At 45.8% G+C, this 27,812-nt stretch overlaps 1 protein-coding gene across 1 annotated transcript in view; it reads left to right on the forward strand.

Moving 5' to 3' along the window:
• LOC139274666 (arylsulfatase H-like) overlaps positions 1 to 27,812 on the forward strand; it is a 66,167-nt gene that overhangs the window by 22,383 nt on the left and 15,972 nt on the right. Inside the window, exons 4-8 of the mRNA XM_070891343.1 lie at positions 10,440 to 10,561; positions 13,015 to 13,137; positions 18,420 to 18,843; positions 22,036 to 22,172; positions 27,013 to 27,150. Coding sequence (XP_070747444.1) covers positions 10,440 to 10,561; positions 13,015 to 13,137; positions 18,420 to 18,843; positions 22,036 to 22,172; positions 27,013 to 27,150 — 944 coding nt within the window. The remainder of the gene's footprint in view (positions 1 to 10,439; positions 10,562 to 13,014; positions 13,138 to 18,419; positions 18,844 to 22,035; positions 22,173 to 27,012; positions 27,151 to 27,812) is intronic.

Consider the following 27,812-nt stretch of genomic DNA (forward strand, 5'->3'; position numbering starts at 1 on the left):
TGGGTGGAGCCAGGTCCCTGCGCTGAAAACAGTGCCGGGACCTCTGCACATGCACGCTACAGTGGCCGCGCATGTGCAGTAGCTCCAGGCGCCCAAAACTGTGGGAGGGGCCCGAAGCACACAGCCCCTAGCCCTGGCCGAATGGCCTCACTGGGGCTGCGTAAATAAGGCTCCTCCCACCCGACCGGACCCGACCCGATCCCCGCTCTCTCCCCCACTGCCCCCCCCGGCGACTCGACCTCTGCTTCCCCCCGCCCCCCCCCCGGTGACCCGACCTCCGCTCCCCCCCCCAGACCCACCCCAACCTCCGCGACTCTTCCCCCCCCACCCCCCGACCTCCGCGACTCGCCCGCCCCCCCGGACCTCCGCGACCCCCCCCCCCCGCTCCGAGACCAGACGCCACCTACCTGTAAATCTAGCCCGAAGTCTTGGGCCTGGCCGTTCAGCCTCCTTCTCTCCCTTCCCCCCCCTCCCTCCTCCCCCCCGCCCTCCCTCCTCCCCTCCCCTCACCCCTCCTCTCTCCCTCCCTTCCCTCCCTCCCTCCCTCCTCTCTCCTTCCCTCCCTCCCTCCCTCCACTCTCCTTCCCTCCCTCCCTCCTTGCTCCTTCCCTCCCTCCCTCCTCTCTCCTTCTCTCCCTCCATCCTCTCTCCTTCCCTCCCTCCATCCTCTCTCCCTTCTCCCCCTCTCCCCCTTCTCCTCCCCCCTTCTCCTCGCCCCTCCTCTCCTCCTCCCCCCCACCCCCCTCGTCTCCCCCCCACCCCCCACCTCCTCCCTCCCCACCCCCTCCTCTTCCTCCCCCCAACCCCCCTCCTCCTCCTCCCTCTCCCCCCAACCCCCTCCTCCCCCTCCCCCTCCCCCCAACCCCCTCCTCCGCCCACCCTTTTCTCCCCCCCGCCCCCACCCCCCTTTTCCCCTCCCCCCCTTCTCCCCACCCCCCTTCTCCCCCTCCCCCCCTTCACCCCCTCTCCCTCCCACCCCCCTTCTCCCCTTCTCCCCCTCTCTCTTCCACCCCCCTTCTCCCCCTCCCCTCGCTGTCAGAAACACAGACACTGACAGACAGAGAGTGAGAGACACACACAGACAGAGCGATAGAGACACTGACAGGACACTCTGGGGGGGCCGTCCCAGCATGCTGTTGGAGGACTCCCGGTGCTGCAGTCAGTAAGTAGAAAATGTTTTATTTATTGATTTTTTAAATTTTTTTTATTTTTTATTAATTTTTTTGGATTGATTTATTGGTTGATTTATTGATGTATTTATCATTTATTATTGATGATGGCTTTTTATTTGTAAAACTGAAGTGTTTAATGTTTGTAAACTTCCCTTTAAACCCCGCCCTCCCCACCATTCCCTACGCCTAATTTGTAACCTATGCCTGATTTTCTAAAGTGTAGACAAGGTTTTTTCGAACATCTTCACTTACTCCATTCTAAGTTAGTTTGGAGTAAGTTTTCACTGCCTAAACTTTGAAAACAGGTGTAAGTGGCCGGACACGCCCTCTATTGAAAAAAAAAATTCTGTTCCAAAGTGAAACTGTTCTAACTAACTAGAACTGGAGCAAATTAAATGCCAAGAATTCAAATTTCTAAGATACTCCATTCTAAACCAGTTGCTCCAAAAAAACAGCTGCAACTCAGGCCAAAACTTGGCCCCATTAAGTGGGAATAAATGCTCTGGAGATTTCCTCTCTGATTCCCTCAGGCAATCAAAACCAGACCAGGAAATCGGCATAGTGGTAAATGTTTCTGGAGACAGTGATACATTTATTTATTTAATATATTTCAATAAAACAAAAGTGGCTCTCAAAATGACTTACTGAGAAATAAAAAAGTTTGCATTTTTGGCATCCAGTGTTGGCATTGAGTAATCGCAGGTATTGCACACTCCCAGGTCTGGTATAATGCAGAGCTAAACCCCTGTAACTCTCTTTTTTCTCTCTCTTTCCCACGGCAGATGTTGATGAGTCTGCCATCTCCATTTACACCCTCTCTCGACTCATCTTTTGTTTCTTAACTTGTCCCATTACCATCTGCTTTTGCCTCGCACCATCATTCCTTCTGTCTCTCTAATCTCTCCTGTCTTCCACACTATCACAGACCTTCCCTTTTGTTCTTTCCTCCTCTCCCACGATTCCCTGCCTCTGCACTTGCTGAAAATCCTGTTGCAACTCTAACGTTTTCCAGTTCTGATGAAGGCTCATCGACTGGAAACGTTAACTCTGTTTCTCTCTCTACAGATGCTACCTGACCTGCTGGGTGTTTCCAGCATTTTCTGTTTTTATTTCTGTTACGACTATCCCATCTGGCACAAGTGAACGGCATTGTATAATGTTGTGTAGGTCACAGGAGTCAGGCTATACAGTGCAGCCAATCAGATGCTCAGATTTCGTTTGACCAATATTGAACATGCATGTGAGTGCTGCGTCACATAACGTACATAAGAACATCAGAAATAGGAGCAGGAGTAGGCCATTTGGCCCCTCGAGCCTGCTCCGTCATTTAATAAGATCATGGCTGATCTGATCTTGGCCTCAACTCCACTTCGCTGCCCGCTCCCCATAACCCTTGACTCATTTATCATTCAAAAATCTGTCTATCTCCATCTTAAATATATTCAATGATCCAGCCTCTTTCTAGGATAGAGAATTCCAAAGATTCACGACCCTCTGAGAGAAGAAATTCCTCCTCATCTCCATTTTAAATGGGCGACCCCTTATTCATAAATTATGCCCCCCAGTTCTAGATTTCCCCACGAGGGGAAACATCCTCTCTGCATCCACCCTGTCAAGTCCCCTCAGAATCTTATACATTTCAATAAGATCACCTATCAATCTTCTAAACTCCAATGAATATAGGCCCAACCTGTTTAACGGTCCTTCATAAGACAACCCCTTCATCTCAGTGAACCTTCTCTGAACTGCCTCCAATGCAGGTATATCCCTCCTTAAATAAGGAAACCAAAACTGTATGCAGTACTCCAGGTGTGGTCTCACCAACACCCTGTACAGTTGTAGTCGGACTTCCTTGCTTTTATACTCCATCCCTGTGCATGTGCCTGCTCAATGGGTAGAGTTTCCGGGAGAGCCAGGATGCTCTGTGTGCGCAGTATTTATATCCTGCTTTGTACATCTTACCTGTGCATTCGATACACTGGCATTGCATCAATCTCGGTGAAGCACACCTGCCTATACCATTTTGGCTTGGTGAAGGTACTGTGACAATGCTGTTTTGGAATTGGCAGTTCTATGATTTTTATCCTGCATGTACAACAATAATAACTTGCATTTAAACACCGCCTTTATCATAGTAAAACATCCCAAGGTGCTTCACAGGAGTGTTATAGAAACATAGAAATTTACAGTGCAGAAGGAGGCCATTTCGGACCATCGTGTCCGCGCCGGCCGACTAAGAGCCGCACGGCCCTCAGTCAGCAGCCCTAAAGGTTACATACAAACCCATGAACAATGACGGTAAGGCAAAGAGCACTCAGCCCAACCGGTCCACCTCACACAACTGCGACACCCCTTATACTAAAAACATCTAGACTCCACCCCAACTGGAGCCATGTGATCTCCTGGGAGAGGCAAAAACCAGATAAAAACCCAGGCCAATTTAGGGAGAAAAAATCTGGGAAAATTCCTCTCCGACCCATTCAGGTGATCGAAACTAGTCCAGGAGATCACGCTGGCCAAATTCTATTCCCTGCAGTACTTACCATTATATCTGCGCCGACCAACAAAAGGTCATTTAGTTTAATCCCAATTACCAGCTCGAGGTCCGTAACCCTGCAGGTTGCTGCACTTTAAGTGCCCATCCAACCATCTCTTAAAAGTGGTGAGAGTTTCTGCATCCACCACTCTTCCAGGCACTGAGTTCCAGATCCCCACAACCCTCTGTGTAAAGAAACACCCCCTCAAATCCCCTCTAAACCTTCCACCAACCACCTTAAAACTATGCCCCCTCGTAATAGCCCCCTCCACCAATGGAAATAGGCCCTTACTAATCACTATGTCCAGGCCCCTCAATATTTTGTACACCTCGATGAGGTCTCCTCTCAACCTCTTCTGTTCCAATGAGAACAAACCCAGCCTATCCAATCTGTCCTCATAACTAAGATTCTCCATTCCAGGCAGCATCTTAGTAAATCTCCTCCGCATCCTCTCTAGTGCAATCACGTCCTTCCTATAATACGGCGACCAGAACTGCACGCAGTACTCCAGTGTGGCCTAACTAAATTATTATACAATTTAAGCATAACCTCCCTACTCTTATATTCTGTGCCTTGGCCAGTAAAGGCAAGCATTCCGTATGCCTTCTTAACAACCTTAGCCATCTGGCCTGCTATTTTCAGGGATGTGTGGACAAGCACTCCATCCCTTTGTTCATCTACACTATTAAGTGGCCTACCGCGTAATGTGTATACCCTTTCCTTATTAGCACTCCCAAAGTGCATCATTCTGAATTAAATTCCATTTGCCACTGCTCTGCCCACCTGACCAGTAGATTGCTATCCTCCTGCAGCCCATGACTTTCCTCTTAATTATCAACCACACAGCCAATTTTAGTGTCGTCTGCAAACTTCTTAATCATACTTCCTATATTCAAATCTAAATTGTTGATATATACCACAAAAAGCAAGGGACCCAGTAATGAACCCTACGGAAATATCCTTCCAGTCACAAAAAAATCCATCAATCATTACTCTTTGCTTCCTACCTCCAAGCCAATTTTGGATCCAACTTGCCACTTTGCCCTGGATCCCATGGGCTTTAACCTTCTTGACCAGTCTACCATGCGGAACCTTGTCAAAAGCCTTGCTAAAGTCTATATATACTACATCATACGCACTACCCTCATCGACCCTCTTGGTTACCTCCTCAAAAAATTCATTCTGGTTAGTCAAACATGATCTTCCCTTAACAAATCCATGCCGACTGTTCCTAATTAATCCTTGCATATCCAAATGCAGATTTACTTTGTCTTACATAAGAACATAAGAACATAAGAACATAAGAACATAAGAATTAGGAATAGGAGTAGGCCATCTAGCCCCTCGAGCCTGCTCCACCATTCAATAAGATCATGGCTGATCTGGCCGTGGACTCAGCTCCACTTACCCGCCCGCTCCCCGTAACCCTTAATTCCCTTATTGGTTAAAAATCTATCTATCTGTGACTTGAATACATTCAATGAGCTAGCCTCAACTGCTTCCTTGGGCAGAGAATTCCACAGATTCACAACCCTCTGGGAGAAGAAATTCCTTCTCAACTCGGTTTTAAATTGGCTCCCTCGTATTTTGAAGCTGTGCTCCCTAGTTCTAGTCTCCCCGACCAGTGGAAACAAACTCTCTGCCTCTATCTTGTCTATCCCTTTCATTATTTTAAATGTTTCTATAAGATCACCCCTCATCCTTCTGAACTCCAATGAGTAAAGATCCAGTCTACTCAATCTATCATCATAAGGTAACCCCCTCATCTCCGGAATCAGCCTAGTGAATCATCTCTGTACCCTCTCCAAAGCCAGTATATCTTTCCTTAAGTAAGGTGACCAAAACTGCACGCAGTACTCCAGGTGCGGCCTCACTAATACCCTATACAGTTGCAGCAGGACCTCCCTGCTTTTGTACTCCATCCCTCTCGCAATGAAGGCCAACATTCCATTCGCCTTCCTGATTACCTGCTGCACCTGCAAACTAACTTTTTGGGATTCATGCACAAGCTCGTGGCCTTCCGCGAGAGGTGGGCACTGGAGGGACTGGAGTGCATCATCACGCCCGGCAACCAAATTTTAATTTGATTTTATGTTTTAAAGTTTAATTTGTTTTTAATTGCCGGTGTTTTTTTTAGTGTCCCCCTCCCCTTTTATAGGGGCACTTGGAGAAAAAAAATAATATGATTTTAGAGCCCCAAAAAAAACTTAAAAAAAAACACACACAAAAAAAAAATGGGCGTTGTAAATGTTTGGTATGTCCCCCAGATCGGGGGGCCACGATTTAATGTTTTTGTTTCCCCCAAAAAGAGTTTCATGCACAAGGACCCCCAGGTCCCTCTGCTCCTCAGCATGTTGTAATTTCTCCCCATTCAAATAATATTCCCTTTTACTGTTTTTCTTCCCCAAGGTGGATGACCTCACACTTTCCAACATTGTATTCCATCTGCCAAACCTTAGCCCATTCGCTTAACCTATATTTCCTCGGACTCCGCGTACCTTTATCTTCTGTAGTAACCTTTTGTGTGGCACCTTATCGAATGTCTTTTGGAAATCTAAATACACCACATCCATCGGTACACCTCTATCCACCATGCTCCTAAAATCCTCAAAGAATTCCAGTAAATTAGTTAAACATGATTTCCCCTTCATGAATCCATGCTGCGTCTGCTTGATTGCACTATTCCTATCTAGATGTCCCGCTATTTCTTCCTTAATGATAGCTTCAAGCATTTTCCCCACGACAGATGTTAAACTAACCGGCCTATAGTTACCTGCCTTTTGTCTGCCCCCTTTTTTAAACAGAGGCATTGCATTAGCTGCTTTCCAATCCGCTGGTACCTCCCCAGAGTCCAGAGAATTTTGGTAGATTATAACGAATGCATCTGCTATAACTTCCGCCATCTCTTTTAATACCCTGGGATGCATTTCATCAGGACCAGGGGACTTGTCTACCTTGAGTCCCATTACCCTGTCCAGCACTACCCCCCGAGTGATAGTGATTGTCTCAAGATTCTCCCTTCCCACATTCCTGTGACCAGCAATTTTTGGCATGGTTTTTGTGTCTTCCACTGTGAAGACTGAAGCAAAATAATTGTTTAAGGTCTCAGCCATTTCCACATTTCCACATTTCCCAATGTTAAATCCCCCTTCTCATCTTCTAAGGGACCAACAGGATTTTTTCCAATAATTTTCCCACCACTGACGTTAGGCTGACAGACCTGTAATTACTCTGCCTATCCCTTTCTCCCTTCTTAAACATTAGCAGTCCTCCAATTCTCCGGCACCATGCCCATATCCATAGAGGACTGGAAAATGATGGTCAAGGCCTCTGCTATTTTTTCTCTTACTTTGCTCAACAATCTGGGATGCATTTCATCCGCGCCTGGGGACTTATCTACTTTCAAAGCTGCTAAACCCCTTAATACTTCCCCTCTCTCTATATTTATTTCATCCAGAATATCACACTCCTCCTCGATAGCAGTATCTGCATTGCCCCTTTCTTTTGTGAAAACAGATGCAAAGTATTCGTTAAGAACCCTACCAACATCTTCCACCTACACACAAAGATTACCCTCATGGTCTCTAATAGGCCCTACCCTTTCCTTAGTTACCCTCTTACTCTTAATATATTTATAGAACATCTTAGGGTTTTCCTTAATTTTACTGGCCAAGAATTTCTCGTGCTCTCTCTTAGCATTCCTAGTATCCTTTTTAATTTTACCTCTTATCTTTCTATATTCCTCTAAAGATTCTAAAGTATTTAGCCGTTGATATGTGACATAAGCGTCACTTTTTTTCTTAATCCTCCCCTGTAAGTCCCTAGACATCCAGGGGGCTCTAGAATTATTTTTCCCAGCTTTTTTCTTTAAGGGCACATGTTTGGTCTGAACCTTTCGGATCTCCTCCTTGAATGCCTCCCACTGTTCCGACACCGATTTACGCACAAGTAGCTGTTTCCAATCCACTATGGCCAAATCACTCCTTAACTTAGCAAAATTAGCTTTTTCCCCAATTCGGAATTTTTATTCCAGGCCTAGTCTTAATTATCAGACAGAACTTGACTGCAAGCCACATAAGGAGTAATTAGGACAAGTGACCGAAAGCTTGGTGTAGAGTTAGGTTTTCAGAAGTGGCTTAAAGGAGGAAAGAGAGGTAGTGAGGTGGAGAGGTTTAGGGAGGGAGTTCCAGAGCTTAGTGCCTTGGCAGCTGAAGGCACGACCACCAATGGTGGAGCGATTAAAATTGGGGATGCGCAGGAGGCCAGAATTAGAGGAGCACAGACTTGCATTTATATAGCACCTTTCGTGACCTCATGACATCCCAAAGCACTACACAAGAACAACAACTTGTATTTCTATAGCACCTTTAACGGAGTGAAACGTCCCAATGTGCTGCACAGGTGTGTTACAACACAAAAATTTGACATCGAGCCACATAAGGAGATATTAGGGCAGGTAACCAAAAGCTTGGTTAAAGAGGTAACTTTTAAGGAGTGTCTTTAAGGAGGATAGCGAGGCAGAAAGTTTTAGTGAGGGAATTCCAGAGCTTAGGGGTTTAGGCAACAGAAGGCATGGCCACCAATGGTTGAGCGATTATAATCGGGAATGCTCAAGAGGGCAGAATTAGAGGACGCAGATGTTGCGAGGGGTTGTGAGGCTGAAGATTACAGAGATAAGGAGGGAGGGAGGCCATGGATGGATCGAAAAACAAGGATGAGAATTTTAAAATTGAGGCATCATGTGTGTAAAATCAGTGTGACAAGTGTAACATAAGAAGAGAATAAAATTCTCTCTTCAATCCCTGAGCAACACTGTTATCAGAACCTTAGTAGTGTTGCTTCTGCTGTACTGGTGTGATGCACCTTTTCCTTTAATGGTGTCCTGTCTTGCCACCCAGTTTTCCTCCTTCCAATCTGCATCTTATCCACGAACCACCTGTGATAGTAAAGGTAGGGAGGTGCCCTACACGCAGGACTTCATCAGTTCTGGTCAGCCACGAGACATAACTGTGCAGCATGGATGACTTCTCCTCCAAATTTTCCCTCACCTCCGATATAAAGGAAAGAAATATATTTATATAGCACCTTTCACAACCAATGAAATACTTTTGAAGTGTAGTCACTACTGTAATGTAGCCAATCTGCAGATAGCAAGCTCCCACAAACAGCAATGTGATAATAATCAGATCATCTGTTTTTAGGTGCTGATTGAGAGATAAATATTGCATAAGATCATAAGAACATAAGAATTAGGAATAGGTGTAGGCCATTTGGCTCTTCGAGCCTGTTCCTCCATTCAATAAGATCATGGCTGATCTTCTACCTCAACTCCACCTTCTCGCACTGTCCCCATATCCCTTAATTCCCTTAATTTCCATAAATTTATCAACCTCTGTCTTGAATATGCTCAACGACTGAGCATCCACAGCCCTCTGGGGTCGAGAATTCCAAAGATTCACCACCCTCTGAGTTAAGAAATCTCTCCTCATCTCAGTCCTAAATGGCCGACCCCTTATTCTGAGACTGTGACCCCTGGTTCTACATTCCCCAGCCAGGGGAAGCATTTTCTCAGCATTAACCCTGTCAATCCCCTTAAGAATTTTATATGTTTCAATTTGGATCACCTCTCATTCTTCTAAACTCGAGGGAATATAGGCCTAGTCTGCTCGATCTCTCCTCATAGGGCATTTTCCTCGTCCCAGGAACCAATCTGGTGGACTCTTGTTGCAATCTCTCGAAGGCAAGTTTGTCTTTCCTTAAATAAGGACACCAGAACTCCAGGTGTGGCCTCGCCAATGCCCTGTATTAGCCAGGATCTGGCTATAGTTTGGCACCTCCCATTGGTATCTAGTGGGTTGACGTACCATTTTGTGGTGCTGTGCATTGACCATGCATCGGACAACCAACGTGACACCTCTACTGCAAGCTGGCCTGTTTGGGATTGGAATTCTCTACCCCAGAAGGCTGTGGAAACTCAGTCTTTGAGCATATTCAAGACAGAGATCGATAGATCTTTGGATATTAAGGTAATCAAGGGATATGGGGATAGTGTAGGAAAGTGGAGTTGAGGTCGAAGATCAGCCATGATCTTATTGAATGGTGGAGCAGGCTCAGGGGACCGAACAGCCTACTCCGTTTCCTAATTCTTCTGGTCTTATTGCCATTTACTGGTAAGGTTGTGATATATTCTTACTACATCACTAAGAAGCACACTCACACACGATCCTTTATTATTTACATCAGTAGTCGCAGCACATCAGCCGTCCACTAGGGGGAGCTGGGAGTCCCTGGCCAAAGACCACCCTAAGTGGAGGAAGAGCATCCGGGAGGGCACTGAGCACCTCGAATCTCGTCGCCGAGAGCATGCAGAAACCAAGTGCAGGCAGCGAAAAGAGCGTGCGGCAAACCAGACTCCCCACCCACCCTTTCCTTCAACGACTGTCTATCCCACCTGTGACGGAGACTGTAATTCCCGTATTGGACGGTTCAGTTACCTGAGAACTCACTTTTAGAGTGGAAGCAAGTCTTCCTCGATTTCGAGGGACTGCCTATGATGATGAGGGGGAGCTCTATTACAGAGGTGGAATTCAGTGGAGGCCAGAGGATGAATTTTTAAAAAAATCAACGTATGTCGATCTTAAAGCATAAGAATATTGTACAGTTGGTAGGAGCCATGTCAATAATGAACTCATGCCAATGTATTATTATAATCATTTTGGCTTTCAAATAGAACTCCCAATATTGATCGTCTGGCAAAGGAAGGAGTGATGCTGACCCATCATATAGCTGCCGCTCCATTGTGCACGCCAAGCAGAGCAGCCTTTTTGACGGGCAGGTACCCTATCCGCTCGGGTAAGAGAACGTTTACACATGTAGAGCTCCTGCCCTGCCTTTGGCCCCTGTCACACATGTGGAATTTTACCGTGGTTCATTTTTAAATTCAAGAAGCAGAGAACATCTTTTGATTGTCTTGGTCCACTGATTTTTCAAACTGATAATGGCCACTTCGGCAGCAGGCGTTCCCTGTAGTCATAACAAGTTGACACTTGGAATTTTACAGCACAGAAACAGGCCATTCGGCCCAACAGGTCCGTGCCGGTGTTTATGCTCCACACGAGGCTCCTTCCACCCTACTTCATCTCACCCTATCAGCATATGGAGGCGACGTAGGTAAAACAGCTTCCCACTGGTTCTGCAGTTTAGTTCCACTCCAGCGGGGAGCTGTCCACCTCCAGGCCAGGTCCAAGATCACCCCAACCTCTGTCGTTGAGCTGCAGTACTCGGACGATGCCTGTGTCTGCGCACATTCTGAGGCTGAACTCTAGGATATAGCGAATGTATTCATTGAGGCATATGAAAGCATGGGTCTTACGCTTAACATCCGTAAGATAAAGGTCCTCCACCAGCCTGTCCCCGCCGCACAGCACTGCCCTCCAACCATCAAGATTCACGGCGCGGCCCTCGACAACGTGGACCATTTCCCATATCTCGGGAGCCTCTTATCAGCAAAGGCAGACATTGATGCGGATATTCAATATCGCCTCCAGTGCGCCAGTGTAGCCTTCAGCCATCTGAGGAAAAGAGTGTTTGAAGACCTGGCCCTCAAATCTACCACCAAGTTCATGGTCTACAAGGCTGAAGTAATACCCGCCCTCCTGTATGGATCTGAGGCATGGACGATGTATAGAAGGCACCTCAAGTCGCTGGAGATATATCACCAACGATGTCTCCACAGGATCCTGCAAATCCCCTGGGAGGACAGGCGCACCAACATCAGTGTCCTCGTCCAGGCTAACATCCCCAGCATTGAAGCACTGACCACACTCGATCAGCTTCGCTGGGCCGGCCACATAGTTCGCATGCCAGATACGAGACTCCCTAAGCAAATGCTTTATGCGGAGCTCCGTCATGATAAACGAGCCAAAGGCGGGCAGCGGAAGCGTTATAAGGACACCCTCAAAGCCTCCCTGGTAAAGTGCGACATCACCACTGACACCTGGGAGACCCTGGCCGAAGACCACCCGAGGTGGAGAAAGTACATCCGGGAGGGCGTTGAGTTCTTCGAGTCTCAACGCAAAGAGCGTGAAGAGGTCAGGCGCAGACCGCGGAAGGAGCGCGTGGCAAACCAACCCACCTCTTCCCTCGACGAATGTCTGTCCCACCTGTGACAGGGTCTGTGGCTCTCGTCTTGGACTGTTCAGCCACCAGAGAACTCACTTTGGGAGTGGAAGCAAGTCTTCCTCGATTCCGAGGGACTGCCTGTGATGATCAGCATATCCCTCGCTTCCTTACTCCCTCATGTATTTATCTAGCCTCCCCTTAAATTAATCAATGTTATTCGCCTTAACCACTCCATGTGGTAGAAAGTTCCACATTTTAACCACTGTCTGGCTAAAAAAGTTTCTCTTTAATTCCCTATTGTATTTATTAATGACTATCTTACATTTATGGTCCCTAGCTTTTGACTCCCCACATGTGGAAACATCTTTTATTCTACCCTATTAAACTTATCATTTTAAAGAATGGAAACAGTAGCGTAGTGGATATGTTACTGCATTAGTAATCCAGAGGCCTAGACCAATGAACCAGAGACAAGTGTTCAAATCCCACCACGGCATGGGCAATTTAAATTCAATTAAATAAATCTGGAATTAAAAGACTAGTATCAGCAATGGTGATTATGAAATACTACTGGATTGTTGTAAAAACCCATCTGGTTCACGAATGTCCGAAGGAAACCTGCTGGCTGATATGTGACGCCAGACCCACAGCAATGTGGCTGACTCTTCACTGCCCTCTGAAATGGCCTAGCAAACCACTCAATTGTGCTAAACTGCTACAAAAAGGTATACCACAGACTTAGGCAGCTCACCAATACCTTGGGGGCAGTTAGGGATGGGCAATAAATGCTGGCCTTGCCAATGACGTCCACATCCCAGGAACAAGACCTCCAACCTGTTCAATCTAATTGTGTGCCGAAGTTCAATGTCTTAGATAACAGATCCATTTGTTGATCTTATCTTATTGTGAATCTATTGAGTTCAACTCTCACGTATTATAACTCCAAAGCTAAACCAGGATAAAACCCTGGAGTTCCTATAGAAAACGGGTTGTGGTTGAGGGGTAAATATTGGCCAAGACGCCAGGAGATCTCCACCTGCTCTTCTTCGAATAGTGCTTTATGGCTTAGTATTACACCTGGCAGTGCCTTCACTCACGAGGCCACCAGCGGAACCAATGCAACCTTTAATTGAGAACATAAAAAAACCCGTAACTGAATTTGATTGTCTGCATTTCGCTTTAAGGGATGGATAATGGTTACAGAGTCCGTGTTCTTCTGTTTGTTGGTGGTTCTGGAGGCCTTCCTAAGAATGAAACAACCTTTGCATCAATATTGCAAAACCAAGGATATGCCACTGGCATTATAGGTATGTCCTGACAGAGTTTTAATCAATATCATTGTTTTTACCAAATAACATGAAATATTGTGACCTGGCCAACAAAAGGCACATTATCATCAATGCTCCCTGTAAGCTGCGAGGCTGCGTAACGCTCCAGAAATCCTGTGCAGCCAGCTTGCTGGCTTATATAATGTGGAGAAATATGAAGATATCCACTATGGTAGGAAAAATAGAAAAGCAGAGTATTTTTTAAATGGTGTGAGATTGGGAAGTGTTGGTGTTCAGAGGGACCTGGGTGTCCTTGTACACGAATCACTGCAAGTTAACATGCAGGTACAGCAGGCAATTAAGAAAACAAATGGTATATTGGCCTTTATTACAAGAAGATTTGTGTATAAGAACATAAGAAATAGGAGCAGGATTAGGCCACTTGGCCCTTCGAGTCTGTTCTGCCATTCAATAAGATCATGGCTGATCTGATCATGGACTCAGTTCCATTTCCCTGCCCGCTCCCTATAACCCTTTACTTCCTTATCGCTCAAAAATCTGTCTATCTCCAGAGTATAAGAGTAAAAACGGCTTACTGCAATTATATAGGGCCCTGGTGAGACCACACCTGGAGTATTGTGCACAGTTTTGGTCTCCTTACCTAAGGAAGGATATAATTGCCATAGAGGGAGTGCAACAAAGATTCACCAGACTGAATCCTGGGATGGGGGGGATTGTCCTACGAGGAGAGATTGAGGAGACTAGGCCTATATTCTCTAGAGTTCAGAAGAATGAGAGGTGATCTCATTTAAACATTCTAAATTCTTACAGGGCTTGACAGGGTAGATGCAGGGAGGATGTTTCCCCTGGCTGGGGAGTCTAGAGCCAGGGGTCACAGTCTCAGAATAAGGGGACGACCATTTAGGACTGAGATGAGGAGAAATTTCTTCACTCAGAGGGTGGTGAATCGCTGGAATTATCTACCCCAGAGGACTGTGGAGGCTCAGTCTTTGAGTATATTCAAAACAGAGATCGATAGATTTTTGGATATTAAGGGAATCAAGGGATATGGGAATACTGCAGGATAGTGGAGCTGAGGTCAAAGATCAGCCATGATCTCATTGAATGGCGGAGCAGGCTCAAAGGGCTGAGTGGCCTACTCCTGCTCCTAATTCTTACGTTCTTATCTTCATATAAGTGCAACAACCGTGCATGCGCAGTATTTTGAACAGTCCCTTCAAAGGGACATTCGGTGGCAAAAAATTACAGGGGACATTGATTGTCATATAAATATAATCAGCTTTAAAGCGAAAGGGAATTTTCTGTGGCCATTACAACATTTTACTTCATGTTTCAAAATGCACATTCTATGACTTGTAGCTCAACTAAATTGGTAAAATTGTCCTAGATTGGTTGTGATGTTTTTATTTTCATCTGCTTTATGTCTTTTACTTATTTTGTACTGAAACAAATGATAGCATGGGGTGGGAGAGGGGAGAGGACAGGATGAGTATTTGTAGTACGGAAATAAAGGAGAGTATCAAATTAAAAACCAATGCGTATAAGGTGGCCAAGGTTAGTGGGAAACTAGAAGAGTGGGAACATTTTAAACGACAGCAAAGAATGACTAAGAAAGCAATAAAGAAAGGAAAGATAGATTACGAAAGTAAACTTGCGCAAAACATAAAAACAAATAGTAAAAGCTTTTACCGATATATAAAACGGAAGAAAGTAACTAAAGTAAATGTTGGTCCCTTAGAAGATGAGAAGGGGTATTTAATTAATGGGAAATGTGGAAATGGCTGAGACCTTAAACAATTATTTTGCTTCGGTCTTCACAGTGGAAGACACAAAAACCATGCCAAAAATTGCTGGTCACGGGAATGTGGGAAGGAAGGACCTGAAGATAATCACTATCACTAGGGGGGTGCTGGACAGGCTAATGGGACTCAAGGTAGACAAGTCCCCTGGTCCTGATGAAATGCATCCCAGGGTATTAAAAGAGATGGCGGAAGTTATAGCAGATGCATTCGTTATAATCTACCAAAATTCTCTGGACTCTGGGGAGGTCCCAGTGGATTGGAAAGCAGCTAATGTAACGCCTCTGTTTAAAAAAGGGGGCAGACAAAAGGCAGGTAACTATAGGCCGGTTAGTTTAACATCTATAGTGGGGAAAATGCTTGCAGCTATCATTAAGGAAGAAATAGCGGGACATCTAGATAGGAATAGTGCAATCAAGCAGACGCAACATGGATTCATGAAGGGGACATCATGTTTAACTAATTTACTGGAATTCTTTGAGGATATAACGAGCATGGTGGATAGAGGTGTACCGATGGATGTGGTGTATTTAGATTTCCAAAAGGCATTCGATAAGGTGCCACACAAAAGGTTACTGCAGAAGATAAATGTACGCGGAGTCAGAGGAAATGTATTAGCATGGATCGAGAATTGGCTGGCTAACAGAAAGCAGAGAGTCGGGATAAATGGGTCCTTTTCGGGTTGGAAATCAGTGGTTAGTTGTGTGCCACAGGGATCGGTGCTGGAACCACAACTGTTTACAATATACATAGATGACCTGGAAGAGGGGACAGAGTGTAGTGTAACAAAATTTGCAGATGACACAAAGATTAGTGGGAAAGCGAGTTGTGTAGAGGACACAGAGAGGCTGCAAAGAGATTTAGATAGGTTAAGCGAATGGGCTAAGGTTTGGCAGATGGAATACAATGTCGGAAAATGTGAGGTCATCCACCTTGGGAAAAAAAAACAGTAAAATGGATTATTATTTGAATGGGGAGAAACTACAACATGCTGAGGTGCAGAGGGACCTCGGGGTCCTTGTGCATGAATCCCAAAAAGTTAGTTTGCAGGTGCAGCAGGTAATCAGGAAGGCGAATGGAATGTTGGCCTTCATTGCGAGAGGGATGGATTACAAAAGCAGGGAGGTCCTGCTGAAACTGTACAGGGTATTGGTGAGGCCACACCTGGAGTACTGCATGCAGTTTTGGTCACCTTACTTAAGGAAGGATGTACTAGCCTTGGAGGGGGTACAGAGATGATTCACGAGGCTGATTCCGGAGATGAGGGGGTTACCTTATGATGATAGATTGAGTAGACTGGGTCTTTGCTCGTTGGAGTTCAGAAGGATGAGGGGTGATCTTATCGAAACGTTTAAAATAATGAAAGGGATAGACAAGATAGAGGCAGAGAGGTTGTTTCCACTGGTCGGCGAGACTAGAACTAGGGGGCACAGCCTCAAAATACAGGGGAGCCAATTTAAAACCGAGTTGAGAAGGAATTTCTTCTCCCAGAGGGTTGTGAATCTGTGGAATTCTCTGCCCAAGGAAGCAGTTGAGGCTAGCTCATTGAATGTATTCAAATCATAGATAGATAGATTTTTAACCAATAAGGGAATTAAAGGTAATGGGGAGCGGGCGGGTAAGTGGAGCTGAGTCCACGGCCAGATCAGCCATGATCTTGTTGAATGCCGGAGCAGGCTCGAGGGGCTAGATGGCCTACTCCTGTTCCTAATTCTGATGTTCTTATGAACACTCTCCTACAGTACTTACCCTTTTCCTTTTTGATAGGAAATAGCTTAAAAAAAGAAATGGCTTTGAATCATAGAATCAGAGAAATTTGCAGCACGGAACGATGCCATTTTGGCCCATCAAGCTATCCAGCCTAATCGCACTTTGCAGCTCTTGGTCTGTAGCCTTATAGTTTACGGCAATTCAAGTGCATATCCAAGTACTTTTTAAATGTGGTAAGGGTTTCTACCTCTACCACCCTTTCAGGCAGTGAGTTCCAGACTCCCACCTCTCTCTGGGTGAAAAGATTTGCCCTCAAATCCCCACTGAACCTCCTGCTAATTACTTTAGATTTATGCCCCCTGGTTGTTGACCCCTCTGCTAAGGGAAATAGTTCCATCCTATCCACTCTATATAGGCCCCTCATAATTTTATACACCTCAATAAGGTCTCCCCTCTTGGCTTCTCCAAGTTACTCCTCGACACCTGTCGGTGGATGTGGTTGGACAGAGTGGGTCGCATGTACTTCAGTGAAAGTTGGCTTTTCAGATTGACCCTATCTGCTGATGCAGGGGCACAAATCCAGGAAATTGTGCCATTACCTGCACTGTTGGGCAGTGTGCGCGAGGAGATCTGAATTGGCAAGCCTACAGATGCGGGAAATTTAGCCACTGAATTAATATTGGCCCCAGTCACCAGGCAGGAGGTACCTGCAAGTTCCCCTCCAAGTCACACACCATCCTGACTTGGAAATACATCGCTGTTCCTTCATCGTCGCTGGGTCAAAATCCTGGAACTCCCTCCCGAACAGTTTCTATAGGATTATCTTCACCACACGGACTGCAGCAGTTCAAGAAGGCGGCTCACCACCACCTTCTCGAGGGCAATTAGGGATGGGCAATAAATGTTGACCTCGCCAGCGATGCCCACATCCCAGGAACGAATATTTTTAAAAAACAGTATGCTAAGTACATTTTTTGACGCGATATCCACTTCCCTTCCCCTCCCCAGTTTTTCTGTTCCCTCTTTTTTTGCATTAATATAGCCCCTTTAACGTAGTGAAACATCCCAAGGCGCTTCACAAGATTATTATGAGACAAAAAGTTTGACACCGAGCCACATAAGGAGAAATTAGGGCAGGTGACCAAAAGCTTGGTTGAATAGGTACGTTTTAAGGAGCATCTTGAAGGAGGAAAGAGAGGTAGAGAGGCGGAGAGGTTTAGGCAGGGAATTCCAGAGCTTGGGGCCTAGGCAACAGAAGGCATGGCCACCGATGGTTGAGGGATTATAATCAGGGATGCTCAAGCAGCCAGAATTAGAGGAGCGCAGACATCTCGGGGGGGGGGGGGGGGGGGTGGTTGTGGGGCAGGAGGAGATTACAGAGATAGGGGGGGGCGAGGCCATGGAGGGATTTGAAAACAGGGATGAGAATTTTGAAATCGAGGCAAGATGTAGGTCACCAAGCAGAGTGATGGGTGAGCGGGACTCGGTGCGTGTTAGGACATGGGGCAGCCGAGTTTTGGATCACCTCTAGTTTACGTAGGGTAGAATGTGGGAGGCCAGCTAGGAGTGCTTTGGAATTGTCAAGTCTAGAGGTAACAAAGGCATGGATGAGGGCTTCAGTGGCCGATGAGCTGAGGCAGGAGCAGAGCCCGGGCAATGTTACGGAGATGGAAATAGGCGGTCTTACTTATGCCCTTACGTGAGATGTAGGAATTTGAAGTGAATAGGGGATATCATTAGAATGGTTTGCCTTGAAGAATTAATAGACTGCCGCGTGTGAACTCTTCACAGGGAAATGGCACCTGGGTGTAAACTGTGAAACCCGCAATGATTACTGTCACCATCCACTCAGCCACGGGTTTGATTACTTCTACGGCACGCCTTTCACTAACGTCAACGACTGTAAGCCAGGAGAGAGAAGCGGCATTTTAGTTGATTATCAAGCCACGCTGGGTGTGGCCACTGAGGCGCTCGGCACGGGACTTCTGATGCTACTTGTTCTGAGGTGGGCTGGCTTCGCCAATGTTGGCTGGAAGACGATTGTGTGGCTCGCAGTTTCCTGTTTGCTGTTCTTTGGATCTTGGTATTCTGTTTTCGGTTTCCTGCGGCGGTGGAACTGTCTGGTCATGAGGAACCTTGAAGTTGTCCAGCAGCCATCAAATTCAGAAACTCTCTCGGCCAGAATGACTGAGGAAGCACTGGCGTTCATTAAAAGGTATCTTTAAAACAAAAATTGTTCCAATGCATAATGTGACGGGGGATGTTGGAAGGATGAACCACATCACATCCATGTTCCCCTCCAAAGCCACATACACCATCCTGACTTCGAAATGTATCGTCGGTCTTTCATCGTCACTGGGTCAAACTCCTGGAACTACTTTTCTAACGGAGAGAGAGAAAGTGGGACAGAACATAAGAACATAAGAAATAGGAGCAGGAACAGGCCATTTAGCCTCCTCGAGCCTGCTCCGCCATTTAATAAGATCATGGCTGATCCGATCATGGACTCAGCTCCACTTCCCTGCCCACTCCCTTTACTCCCTTATTGCTCAAAAATATCTCCGCCTTAAATATATTCAATGACCCAGCCTTCACAGCTCTCTGGGGCAGAGAATTCCACAGATTTACAACCCTCTGAAAGAAGAAATTCCTTCTAATCTCAGTGTTAAATGGGCGGCCCATTATTCTGAGGCTATGTTCCCTAGTTTTAGTTTCCCCTATGAGTGGAAATATCCTCTCTGCATCCACCTTGTCGAGCCCCCTCATTATCTTATATGTTCGATAAGATCACCTCTCATTCTTCTGAACTCCAATGAGTTTCGGCCCAACCTAGTCAACTTATTCTCAGAAGTCAACCCCTCATCTTCGGAATCAACCTAGAGAACCTGCTCTGAACAGCCTCCATTGCAAGTATATCCTATCTTAAATGCTGAGACTAAATCTGTACAAAGTACTCCAAGTGTGGCCTCACCAATACCCTGTACAGTTGAAGCAGTTGCTTTAATACTCCATCCCCTTTACAATAAAGGCCAACATTCCACTTGTCTTCCTGATTACTTGCTGTACCTGCATACTAACTTTTGTGTTTCATGCACAAGTACTCCCAGGTCCCTCCATACTGTAACAATTTGCATTTTTCCTCCATTTAAATTATAATTTGCTTTTATATTTTTTCTGCCAAAGTGGATAACTTCACATTTTCCCACATTATACTCAATCTGCCAAATTTTTGTCCTGTCTATATCCCTTTGCAGATTTTTTGTGTCCTCCTCACAATTTGCTTTCCCACCCATCTTTGTATCATCAGCAAACTTGGCTACATTACACTTGGTCCCTTCATCCAAGTCATTGATATAGATTGTAAATAGTTGAGGCCCCAGCACCGATCCCTGTGGCACCCCACTAGTTATTGTTTGCCAACTGGAAAAATGACCCATTTATCCCGACTTTCTGTTTTCTGTTAGTTAGCCAATCCTCTATCCATGCGAATATATTACCCCCAACCCCGTGAACTATTACCTTGTGCAGTAACCTTTACGTGGCACTCTCTCTCTCCCACCTCCGACTTCCTCTCTCTCTCTCAGTAGTCCGCAAAAATGTTTGTGTGGGTAATCACAGCGATATTCTCGGTAAAAGACCTGAAGACCTAACTTTATTTTAGGTTTTGATTTGCGGCAGGTTACCCAAAAGCTTCAGTAGCCGGCTCAGTCTCAAGCGATGATGAGCTCCAGGATCGGCAAAGTGGATCAGCCCCATATCGGGCTCCCTCACATATTGTGCTGCGCATGCGCGACCCGATCAAGCTTGCATGCTCAAAGAGGGGCGGAGTCCCTGTACAGAAGGACACAAAAATGTTCGTGCAGATAATCACTCTCGGAACGAATAAAAAACCATGGCCTCCATCACCTTTTTAATCTGAAGTCAGGCATTGTGAAGGTGCAAGATGGTACATTTTGGTCGGAAGAACAATGAGGCCACATACTGCTTGAAAATTAAGTCTAAATGTGGCAGAGGTGCAAAGGGATCTAAGGGTACAGATACACAGAATCACTGAAAGTGGCAATGCAAGTTAATAAGGCCATTTCACAAAAAAACAAAGCACTGGGGTTCATTTCTAAAGATATAGAATTAGAAAGCTGAGAAGTTATGTTAAACAAGTATCGAACTGAGAACTGTTCTGCTCATGTTATAAAAAGGATATAGAGGCACTGGAGAAGGTGCAAAAAATTTGCAAGGCTGAGAGGTTATACTTATCAGGAAAGGCTGAACGGGCTGCGTCTCTTTTCTCTAGTGAAGAAGAAGGTTGAGGGGTGACCGAATAGACATCTTTAGAATTATGAAAGGTTTTGATATGGTAGACGTTAATCAGATGTTCCCACGTGTGGGGAGATGAAATGTGGGGGCCATAAGATGGCTAATAAATCCAGTGGAGAATTCAGGAGAAACGTCTTTACACAAAGAGTGCTAAGAATGTCAGGCATGCTGTAGTTGTGGTGAATACCATAGATGCATTTAAATGAGGAATAGAAGGATGTGCTGATAGGGTTGGATGAAATGGTGGGAGGAGGCTCGTGTGAAGCATGGACCATTTGGGCCAGTTTCTGTGCTATAAATTCTATGTAAACAAGATACTCCTGGCGGGAACTGATTTATGTCAATATTGGTGTCAGACTGATGTAAATGCAGCCGTAAAATCCCAGCATCCTCATTGCTGCATTGCTAAAATATCATCATATTTTACATGTAGTTTTGAAGAATCCTAATTGAGGATTCAATTTGTGGAGCATAAGTAACAGGTAACGTGGCTTTCAAAAGGGAATTGGATAAGTATCTGAAGGAAAAAAAATTGCAGGGCTACGGGGAAAGGGCGGGGGAGTGGGAACTAGCTGAGGTGCTCTTGCAGAGAGCCGGCACAGGCTCGATGGGCCGAATGGCCTCTTGTGTTGTAACCATTCTATGATTCTGTCAGGTGATCAAAATTGTTTTTATCTAGCAGTGTACGTATATTTCAATCCAGTCTACAATCGCCATGTCAACGCTTTTAATGTAGTCTCCACTTATTTTGCAGCATGACTAGATGCTGCTAAATATGTTTATGAGGTTATTTTGTTTGTATATAATGTGAAGTCTATTTATGTATAACCTGCTTGACTCTCAACTGCCCTGTGAAGTGGCAGAGCAAGCCACTCAGGTTTGAGCAAGTAGGAATGGGAAATAAATGTCGGCCTTGCCAATGATGCCCGCATCCCGAGAATGAGCCCATTTGCCAACGTGAGATGGTACACGTTATCTGCGAAATTACAATTGCCAGTCAAACAATTTAACCCAAACAACTGTCTAATTTGTATCTTGGGTTCGTTTTTTTTTTAAAAGTCATTCTAACACAATTATATTTTTCAAATTGTAGAAACCAGAAGAAACCATTTCTTCTCTTTGTGTCGTTGTTACACGTTCATACGCCTTTCTTTACCACCAAGGCATTCATTGGGAAGAGTAAACATGGTTCTTATGGAGACAATGTGGAGGAGATGGATTGGCATGTAGGTGAGTAGTTTGAGGGATAATCAGAGAGTAATCACAAAAATATGATTGCATCAGATACCAGTTCAAGTACCTGAAGTGGTCACAAGGAACCGTGATGGGAGGAACTTACTGTGAAAACTTCCACTCCACTGTAAGAGTTAGATTCCTATTTCACAGTCACCTTTTTACATTTATAAACGATATAAGGGTGGATTTCCCCCAGACGCGTATCTGGGCAGCCAGCCTGCTGGTAGTTCCATAGGGAATAAACGGTCCATTTTAAGGACCGGGCCTAATTTGAGTTGTGCTGCAGGTGGAAAACGAGCGGCCTCGGACATCCCGCTAGCTGTGGGCACCTCAATATCAGGCGGGAGGTCAGAGGAACGCAGGGTGGCGGAGCGGGCTGGCGTGGGGGCGGGGGTTCGGAGGGGTGTTGCTAATCTGTGGATGGGATGGGGGTGGGGTGGGCAGGGATGGGGGGGTTTGGGGGGGGGGTGCTAATCTGTGGATGGGATGGGCAGGGGTGGGGGGTGACTGTGGGGGAGGATGATTCTGATCTAGGGATGGGATGGGAGTGGCATGGGCAGGGGGTGGGGGTGATACTGAGCTGTGGATGGGATGGGGGTGATGCTAATCTATCGATGGGATGGGGTGGGATGGGCAGGGGTGGGGGGTGTTGTGGGGGCTCGGTGGGGGGTTGATACTGAGCTGTGGACGGGATGGGGATGGGCTGGGCCGGGGTGGGTGGTTGCGGGGGGGTGATGCTGAGCTGTGGACGGGATAGGGATTGGCTGGGCAGGGGTTGGGGGTGGGTGATACTGAGCTGTGGGTGGGATAGGGATGGGCTGGGCAGGGGTGCGGTGAGCTGTAGCAGCAGTGGCAGATGTCCCCTTTAAGCTGCACTACCGCACAGCACCCCGGGGTTCCGCACTGATGGTGAGCCAGCGTTTCAATTGTAGAAAGTGCACAGGTGGTGACTTTTGAATCGATCGTGCAGCTTCCCTCCAAAAAAAACCATTGGCAGTGGCTCAACCTGGCTTTGTGAGTTTCGGAGGAGCACTCCTGCTCCATCCAGTCCAACAAAAGTGAAAAGCAATTCACGTTTTTGGAGCCCTCTTTAACTGGGCTGCTAGCTGACTGTCCAGAACGTGAATAATTAGCCACACTTAAGCACCAAGTAAGCAAATAATTAAGAGGTATAAATAATTGTAGATAGCGCGACCTAGCAATTTAAATAACAGAGGTGACAATAACTGGATCATTGGTTATCAAATTATAGTGAAGATCAGTGATTGAGATTACTACAGATTGCTGAGATTGTTTAGCATTAAACTCCTAATATAGCTAACAGCTTTAAATCTCTAGTCTATTGGATCGATTAGAGTCCATGGTCGTGAGGAATGTTTCCAGAACTTATACGACCTTGTCGTTATGAGCTGCGTGGCTGAGCTGGTCTCTGCCTCCCCCGGGCCGATGGTGGGTGCTCCTTAGGCACCGGGTTGATGAACTTTCATCTGTGGCAGGGTTATCCATTCCTCTCCAATCGTCTGCTCCAGGCTACATCCACCTAGGAACTGGATCTGAAATGGCTGGCTTAAATCACACCTTCCTTGCTCTCAGGCAGACTTTTACATTTACACTTCCGTCCATATTCTGGATACACTTTGGCTCTTTTCGAGGCACCCACAGAACCATTGAACCATAGAAATTTACAGCACAGAAGGAGGCCATTTAGCCCATCGTGCCCGTGCTGGCCGACAAAGAGCTATCCAGCTTAATCCCACTTTCCAGCTCTTGGTCCACAGCCTTGTAGGTTACAGCACTTCAAGTGTACATCAAAGTACTTTTTAAATGTGGTGAGGGCTTCTGCCTCTACCACCCTTTCAGGCAGTGAGTCCCAGGCCCCCACCACCCTCTGGGTGAAAACATTTCTCCTCAAATCCCCTCTAAACCTCCTACCAATTACTTTAAATCTATGCCCCCTGGTTATTGAACCCTCTGCTAAGGGGAATAAATCCTTCCTATCCACTCTATCTAGGCCCCTCATAATTTTATGCACCTCAATTAGGTCTCTCCTCAGCCTCCTTTGTTCCAAAGAAAACAACCTCAGCCTGTCCAATCTTTCCTCATAGCTAAAATTCTCCTGTCCAGGCAACCTCCTTGTAAATCTCCTCTGTACCCTCTTTTGTGCAATCATATCTTTCCTGTAATTTGGTGACCAGAACTGCATGCAGTACTTTAGCTGTGGCCTAACTAGTGTTTTATACTGTTCAAGCATAACTTCCCTGCTCTTATATTCTATGCCTCAGTTAATAAAGGCAAATATCCCATATGCCTTCTTAGCCACCTTATCTACCTGTTCTGCTATCTTCAGGGATCTGTGGACATGCACTCCAATGTTCCTCTGATCCTCTACCCTTTTCAGTGTCATACCATTTAGTGTGTATTCCCTTGCCTTGTTAGTTCTCCCCAACTACATTACCTCACACTTCTCCAGATTGAATTCCATTTGCCACTGTTCTGCCCACTTGACCAGTCTATTGATATCTTCCTGCAGTCCACAACTGTATTATCAACCATACGGCCAATTTTAATATCATCTGCAAACTTCTTAATCATACCCCCTATATTCAAGTATAGATCATTGATGTATACCACAAAAAGCAAGGGAGCTAGTACTGAGCCCTGCGGAACCCCACTGGATACAGCATTCCAGTCACAAAAACACCCATTAACCATTACCCTTTGCTACCTGCCTCTGAGCCAATTTTGGATCCAACTTGTGCATACCTTGCACTTCTTAGGTAAAGATTAAGAGAAACAGAAGGAACTAAGGAGGATGGAAGCGAATAAAGAGAAATGTGCCAAGCACCCTCATGTATATCTTAATTTCAAAGAAAAATCCCTTTCCATTCAATTGATAATCTGAGTGACATGTTTGTCAGAAGTGTTCATTTCTCTTGGTGTCAGTGACTTCAAACAGCCCTGTAAGTGCCCTTTAAGACCTCCACATTAATGATGCATGTGCACCTAAGTACACCAGATCATACATTTACTCTCTAGCTCCTCAATTCTTCTCTAACAAAGCGTCTTAGGCAGTTCCACACAAGGCATGTGTCCTCAAAGCTGGCCTTCCATCACCAATAAGGAATGCATTTTATTACACAAGCCTTCTTGGTTTTAATTAGTTTTAGACTCTTTAATTTTAAAGCATTCAGTTCACCTCCCCACTAATGTTCTCTCTGATTTTTTTTTGGGTGTCACGCGGCCCCTTTAAGGGGCTGCATGGACCATTCAAATTACCACCGATTTAAATTGAAAAACCGGCAGGCCGATTGCGCCTGCTCCCTCGAGCACTGCGTGGCTGTGCAGTTTAAAGGGTTCGTTTCTCCCCAATTCCCTCTCCCCCTTCAAGACCCCCCTGCAAACCCATGTCTCTGCCCAAGCATTTGGTCACTCTTTCCCTAATATTTCTATTTTTTGGCTTGACGTCTGATTACAGATCTGTGAAGCGCACTGGGATATTTGTTTTTCTACATTAAGCGTGCCACATAAATGGAAGTTGTTCTCAATCATTACCGTGTCGTACTTTGCCTTTTGCTGCTATCGCTTTCGCTGGTATCTGTTGCATTTTTTAATATCGAAACAAGCCATCGCAGAGCGCTTCACATGCAGTAAATTACTTTGAAGCGAGTGCTTTATTATGAAGGCAAGTGCAGCATCAATTGTGGGCACAGCAGGAGCCTACAAACAGCAAGGAGATGAAATCTGTTTAGCTAAGTGTCTGAGATCGAAACTGATAATGTTCTGTAGTAGATGTGAACAGGTCAACGTTTATTCCTGTCTGCGCTAAAGGAGCTGTTGACTGATTCACCTTGCAACAGCAACCGGAATAAGGATGTGGCCAAATGAACCAATGAATCTGTGGCTTAGGTTTAAAAGGAAAAAGAAATGGTAATGAGATGCCATTTTAACAGGTTTGTAGATGGGAGATGACCAATGACCCTTAGGGTGGTGATGGTGCCTCGCCATCCCTTTGCCAGTCATTGGTGCCAGTGTTAAGTGCCCACTACCCTGCATTTCCATAGCAGCAATCTTTATCAATCAAATTGAGCACTCTACCATAGAAAATAGGAGCAGTAGTAGGCCATTCGGCCCTTCAAGCCTGCACCGCCATCCAATATTCCCGCTTTTTCCTCATACCCCTTGATGTCTTTTGTGTTTAGAAATCTATCTCCTTCTTAAATATATTCAATGACTTGGCTGCCAGAGCCTTCTGTGGTAGAGAATTCCACAGGTTCACCACCCTCTGAGTGAAGAAATTTCTCCTCACCTCGTTCCTAAATTACCTACCCCGTATCCTGAGACTGTGAGCCCTTGTTCTAGACTTCCCAGCCAGGGGAAACATACTCCCCGCATCCAGTATGTCAAACCCCGTCGGGATTTTATACATTTCAATGAGATCCTCTCTCATTCTTCTAAACTCTAGTGAATACGGGCCTAGTCGGCCCAATCTCTCCTCATACAACAGTCCTGCCATCCCAAGAATGAGTCTGGTGAACCATCGCTGCACTCCCTCTATGGGAAGTATATCCTTTCTTCGGTAAGGAGACCAAAACTGCACACAATACTCCAGGTGTGCCTCCTTAGAATCAGGCGTCATGTTGGTTCGCTACCCACTTTGTAAGACCCACTCGCCAACACTCGTTAAAAATAGGACTTGCATTTATATAGCGCCTTTGATGGACGTCCCAAAACGCTTTAGAGCCAATTTTTGGAGTGCAGTCACTGTCGTAATGTAGGAAAAAGTTCAGTCATCGAGATCCTATCGCTCCTAATGTTCCTTTTATGTCACTTCCAGGTCAGATTGTGAACGGCATCAACAATGCCGGTCTTGCGAATAAAACCCTCATATATTTCACCTCGGATCACGGGGGCGAATGGGACTCTGTAGGAACAAATGGAGAGCGTGAAGGAGGCTGGAATGGAATATACAGAGGTAAGTACATTCTGTAACAAAATAGCCTCCGTTAAACTTATTATCATTTTTAATATGAACTCTTATGAATAATTATTTTTGTAATTCACTTTTATTGTGAGAATGCAAGGGCTGGCTTTTTGTTGCTCAAACTGCCGTTATTTGAGAGGTTGAGCGGCAGAAACTGAAAGGAAATACCGGAACACCATCCCAAAAACAGACCAGCAGCATCTTTGCTCCTCAAACCCACCAGTGACTTTGCCTGCCCTGAGCCTGTCCCACTGAAGATTCATGGTGCTAGAAGGAGGGCTCTGGTTTAATGGTTGTGATATATTTATCATCATCATCATAGACGGTCCCACGAATGAGGATGACTTGCTTCCACATGAGTTCACAGATGTTTCAATGAAGGACCCGATGTTCCAGTCCTGAACTCTAATTGAGGGGGTGGACGATGCCTGTGCGTGGATTTTTTTAACGTGTGGCGACCGTTGCACATCAGCCACCACAAGGGCTTGACAGAGCTCGGCCTTTATCCAGTGGCAAGGGTTAACCAGGACGACTGGAGACCTGCTCTGCAGTCCTAGTGCACACACATATCACAGTGTGGGCTGGCCTGTGCTGCCCCTGGGCCTTGGGCTCTTCTGGATCCCGTACCCTCATTTGCCGCTCCTCCGCTACGA

The sequence above is a fragment of the Pristiophorus japonicus genome, chromosome 10, assembly GCF_044704955.1.
Source record: "Pristiophorus japonicus isolate sPriJap1 chromosome 10, sPriJap1.hap1, whole genome shotgun sequence".
Lineage (NCBI taxonomy): Eukaryota > Metazoa > Chordata > Chondrichthyes > Pristiophoridae > Pristiophorus > Pristiophorus japonicus.